We start from the raw sequence: 5,298 nt of genomic DNA, 5'->3' as shown, positions 1-5,298 counted from the left end.
AAATGTTGTATAGACTCGATCAGTTAAAATCATTTTAACGCTAAGACCAAAACGAAAGGCTTGCTCCAGCTGATGAGGAAAAAAATGCGTGGAACCCGTGCCTGAAGAAGGCAGAGGGGAAAAGATCCCTCCTTTCTCGGTTTTGGTCGTTTTGAATTGATTCGGAGATGCAAACAGTACATGATGTGATAGCACCCCATGAATGCTTCAATAAATGTAAGAGGAAAGTGCTGCTTTCTCTGAAAATGTGAAAATTGAGGATTCTGAGTCTAATCTTTAACCCTAAAAAGAAACAGAAGGTAATGCATACGCTTGTCTCTGCTGCCTTGAATTTGCAGAGAAGTTACTTGGGATGTTTTCACCTCACCTTGGAAGTCTTCCTTCTTTCAAGGTATTGAATGGCTCCTGTGTCTTTATTAAATGAGGTGTGTGGCGGCCTCTACTGGTGCGTGTTTATAGAAAATGTTTCAATAGGCAGAAAAAATACTAATTTCAATTAAAAAGTTAGAAATCCACTCTTTCACTTAAATATATAAAAATATCTAATTTAATGCAGAAAAGATATATTACAAGTCGTGTAATGCACTCTGGATCAGGAAAATAACCTAAAACGCTGACCATGTTAGCGTAAAATAATGATTTACGGAAGGGCATTAATTGTCCGATGCACTCCGATATTGGGTTAAATATATTTTATTAATGAATTACTAATCCCGACTGAGGCAGTCTGACCTCTAGTCCACTGTTAAATCCCCTTAGTTGACTTAAATAAAATCACTTAGAACAAACCCAGAAGAAAGGAAATATTTTACAGTTAAATCTCTAAAGTCCTACAACTAGAATCATTTGATGACAGGCTGGTTTCTATAACTCAAGCAAACTGTACGTTGACTTCATATAGCTGACATTTTCGTCTATTTTACAGTGTTTTTAATTTCAAAAATACAACACATTAAAATATGTCCAATTTATCAAAGCTAACAGCAACATTTAAGTAATGTACTTAAAGTGCAAAGGCACTTTAACACAAAGAGGTGTTGCCTGGCGGCTATACTTGGAAACTGAAGACAGAAATACCACATATCATTATTTACAAAAGAATGTATAGTCTCCAAAGGTCTTTGGAGATCTTCTACAAAATACGCCAAATATCCATTTTTAACGTGAAAAGTTTGCTTACTCTTTCTTCATTCACTACAATCTCCTCTTCCCATTCCCACACACTGGAAAAAGAAAGGAAGAAAAAAGAAACAAAACCATCCATAGAACATACGGAAAAAAACAAAAAAACCAAACCAGAAACCAAAAAACAACGCACCGTAGAAAACACTCGTGTTCCGTGACGGTTCCTAAGGAGAGAAGGGGGGAAAAGGTGGGGGAGGGGAGCGAGAGAGAAATAATTTAAAGGAAAACTTGGAAAAGCAGTATCATTGCTTCACCCCATCCCCCACGCATTTTCAAAGTCCCCCATTGATGCCGAGGAAGGGAGAAGGCAAACACACACAAAAGCCAATGTAGTGCTTCCAACAGTTTGCAGCAGCACCCTCGGCTGCCATAGGGTTGTAAATGGTTTCCCTTCACAGCTGACTGATTGCAGTTTGTTTTTCCAGAACTTCGAGGTAGTCTGGTTCGGACTGCGGCTTAGCTTGCAGTAAAGGGTGGTCGGGTTTTGACTGCCCCACAAAGCATTTCCTGGGAGTTCCGTACAAAACGGTTTTATTGATTCTGTCTTGGTTTTGGCGTCGAGATTCATACGCAGGGGCGAACTGCCTCTTCGGTAAGGTACAAAAGTTATAGTGGGCGAGTCCTGCGCTGGGAAGTTCCTTGACCCGCTCGGCGATGTTCTGGTACAGCAGCTCGGGCTCTCTGGGTGCGGCCGGCTTTTCCAGCAACTCGGCGGCGCTTATAGTGTAGGCAAGCGTGGCCGGCTCTTCCTTTTTCTCGTCCAGGTTGCCATAGCTGAAGTCTTGCAGGTTGCGGTAGTAGGCTACCGGGTCTCCTTCCTTCTGCATGTAGATGGGGTTCTGGCACATCTGACCCACGGGGGGGGGGATGTAGTTGTAGACGTGGCCGTCCGTCTTATCCTGAGTCTCGCTGTTGTAGGACCCGTACTGGAGCTGGAAGGAGCTCACGTCGAGGCTGTTGGCACTCCTCGGGACGCTCGGCACCCCCTTTCTGCGTTTCAGGACGAAGACGAACAAGCCGGCCCCGAAACAGACAGACAAGATGAAGACCACAAGCAATCCTAAAATTAAGACGGAGAGTGGAACCTCCGTGTGTAGCTCGGGGTAGGAACTGGGGGCCACGCTGAGCGACCGGGGAGTGTCTGTGTTGTGATTCATTGACAGAACGGTTCCGTCTGACAAGTTCGGGCTGTCCGGACAGATGGCCTCCCGCCCCAGAAACTTCAGTATCTCCCCTGCGTGCTTGGCGGGAGATTCACAGGTCACCTCGTTGATGATGACGGGGGAATTGGCGTGTTCCGTCCAGTCCTTCAGCCCCATGATGTCACAGGTACAGTCCCACGGGTTCTCTTGCAGGTCGATCTGAATGAACGCCGGGAGCTGATCCAGAACCCCCTTCACGGGCAGGTGGGAAAAGTGGTTGTTTCTCAGGTTCAGCCTGGTGAGGGCCGTGCCCCCGAATATGTTGTCAGGCAAGGAGCGCAGCAGGTTGTTGTTGAGAAACAGTAGCTGGAGGTTAATCAGAGCATCGAAGGTCAGCGGTTTAATTTCCTTAATGACATTATACTCTAAGTAGAGATACTGCAAGCTCCGCAGCCCGTGAAACATAGAAGGGTGCAGCACTTCAAGGTAATTGCCGTTCAGATAGAGTCTGCGTAAACTGGTCAGGTTTGTGAAGGCACCCTCCTGGATGACCGCGATCCTGTTGTTTCCTAAGTGCAGCAGATCCAGAGAGCTGTATTCTGAGAGGTCGTTCTTATAGACAGTCTGCAGATAGTTCCCTGTCAGGTAGAGTTTCTTGGGGCTGGTAGGTCTGGGCTGCAGGTCGGAGATGTTGGTGAACTTCCTTTCCTGGCAGTTGACGTTTAGGCCGTTGTCGGAGCTCTGAGAGGTGCAGACACAGCTACTGGGGCAGGTGAGGGGCACGGGGGACTTGGTCTGGTACACCATGATGGGTCCAAAGCTCTGCCTGTCCTTTGAGACAGTGACCCGGGGAGTTGGGCGATTTCTCATCTTGGGCGGCCGGCTGGCTTTGGGGGCCCTGGTCGGGTTGAGCGCAGGATTCACCGTAGGCGACAGCCTTTGGACGTGAGTGTCAGCGTGGCCACCCCTCTGACTGGCGTCCCCGGGGCTCTTTCTGGGACAGAGGTCTTGCCTGGTCAGTTGGGTCACATCCTTCCCGTGCAGTCGAAAGGGAGTCTCGCAGACGATCTCCCCCACGAACACCGTTATGGTGTCCAGCCAAGCCTTGAGAGGAAGTAGGTCACAAGTGCAATTCCACGGGTTTTCCTCCAGCTGGATCTCCATGATGCCTCCAATATGCTCAAGGACGCCGGCGAAAGGCATCACTTTCAGCCTGTTGCCTCTCAGGTCCAGGTGGGTCAGCAGGACGAAGCGGAACACATTGCTGGGCAGCGACAGCAGAAGGTTGTCATTCAGGATGAGCACTTTGAGCTTATTCAGTTTGCTGAAGGCCCCCGCCTCGATGGCACTGATGTAATTGTAGTCGGCCTGGAGGTACTCGAGGCTCTCCAGGCCGAGGAAGGTGTCTTCCCTCAGCACCTCGAGCTTGTTGTTGTTGAGGTGCAGTCTCTTGAGGGTCTTGAGGCCGCTGAACGCCCCGGTGCGGATCTCCTGCAGCCCGTTGTTGCCCAGGTGGAGAGTCACGGCGTTGGAGTAATTGACGAACTCGTTAGGGTACAGGCGGGTCAGGAGGTTTCCATTGAGGAACAGCTGGTAGATTCGATACTGGGGGGGCTGGAGCAGGCTGACAGTTGTAAATCCTTTGTTTTCGCAGTTAATATTCAGTACGTTTTCCTTCTCTTCGCACAGGCAGCGGATCTTGCAAATGTCTTTGGCAGTTTTGCGGCTCTCCGTGTGTAAGATCCCGGCCACGGTTAACACGCTGAGGAACCAAACGCCGCTCAGCATCTTTAGGCACCGTCGGTGTCAGTTCAGGTACCTACAGGCAAACCTTGGGGAAGGGTGCCGGAGAGAGCAGGATGCGGGGGAGAAAGAAACAAGGAAGCCCGATTAAAATGGCAAAGCAGGGGGGCGGAGTGGGAGGAAGGGACGATGCGGGGAGTGGGCAACACGGCAGAATGAAATCACTGCGTTTCTCCAAGCGGTTTCTTCTCTCCTCGCCCTCGCCCCCGCCCCCGGCCCACCCACACGCGCGTCCCGGAGCACACATGCTTGCACCTGATTTCCCGGCGGGTCGCAGCCAGCCACGGAGTCATTAGTAATCGAGTTGTCCTACTAAATCCAGCCCATCTCCTCCTCCCCTGGGGTAGCTTGAAGAGATCTCGGGCGGCTCGCCCGTCTTAGGCTCGCGGCAGAAATTGCTTTACTTTTTTTTTTTTTTAACTGCGCAAAAAGGGGGTGGGAAAATCAGGGGACTGGCGGTGGGGGAGGGAGAGAGGATGGAAGCGCCGAGGCAGCGCGGGGTGGGGGTTACTCACACATCAGGAGAAGACGGGACCCCTCTCCTCTGCAGTCCGCCAGTAGTTTGGCATCTTCGGAAAGAGAAGAAGAGCAAGGTAAAAGAAGACGCCGCTTCCGGGGGGATGCCCTGCTTTCCGCCGGCGGATTTAATTTGCCTGGGGGGGGGGGGGCGGGGTGCGCAGAAATCCGAAATCCGGCAGGCCGCAGGGGAGGAGAGGACGGCCGGGGCGGCTGCAGGCTGAGCCGACGGCGACCCGGGGGTGCGGTTGCGGAGGGAGGTCGGGGAGCCGGCCGGCCCGGGTGGCGGGCGGCGGCGGCGACGGCGACGGCGGCGACGGCCGAGCCTGGGCGCGCGCTTCCGATGCGCTGGCGGCGGCGGCAGCAGTGCGCCCGACAGTTTGAATTTGAGAGGTTTTGCAGGCTCCCCCGGACAGGGCTGGGGTGACGTCACGCGGGGAGGGGGCAAGCGGCGGATCGAGGGCGCGCGGTGGGGGAGGGAGGGGCAGATGCTTCCCTTCCCAGCGAGCGGCTTTGCAAAGCTCGAATCCGGGCTGCGTCAGTTGCTTCTGAACTACTCCACCTCCAGCCCGGCGGGCGGCGAGCGGCTGGCGAAGCCCCTGGAGAGGGATTCTCCAGGAGGGGTCCCCGCTAAGGGGCTGCGACCGCCGGG

General features: G+C 52.5%; 1 protein-coding gene across 1 annotated transcript; it reads right to left on the bottom strand.

Annotated features, from left to right (window-relative positions):
• Positions 1 to 573: 573 nt before the first annotated feature.
• On the bottom strand, positions 574 to 4,789 carry SLITRK2 (SLIT and NTRK like family member 2). The gene is made up of 2 exons (XM_030306069.1): positions 4,646 to 4,789; positions 574 to 4,158 (listed from the first exon to the last, which is right to left on the bottom strand). The coding sequence occupies exon 2, from the start codon at positions 4,113 to 4,115 to the stop codon at positions 1,578 to 1,580; it is 2,538 nt and encodes an 845-aa protein (XP_030161929.1). The 5' UTR covers positions 4,116 to 4,158; positions 4,646 to 4,789; the 3' UTR covers positions 574 to 1,577.
• Between the last annotated feature and the right edge of the window lie 509 nt (positions 4,790 to 5,298).

This window comes from Lynx canadensis, chromosome X, assembly GCF_007474595.2.
Source record: "Lynx canadensis isolate LIC74 chromosome X, mLynCan4.pri.v2, whole genome shotgun sequence".
In the NCBI taxonomy this organism is placed as follows: Eukaryota; Metazoa; Chordata; class Mammalia; order Carnivora; family Felidae; genus Lynx; species Lynx canadensis.
Note: the sequence above shows the minus strand (reverse complement) of the source record. Positions and strands in the feature narration are given on the sequence as shown.

Bases quoted from the DNA above. Each gene is read 5' to 3' on its own strand.
- SLITRK2 (XM_030306069.1), bottom strand. From the start codon at position 4,115: ATGCTGAGCGGCGTTTGGTTCCTCAGCGTGTTAACCGTGGCCGGGATC.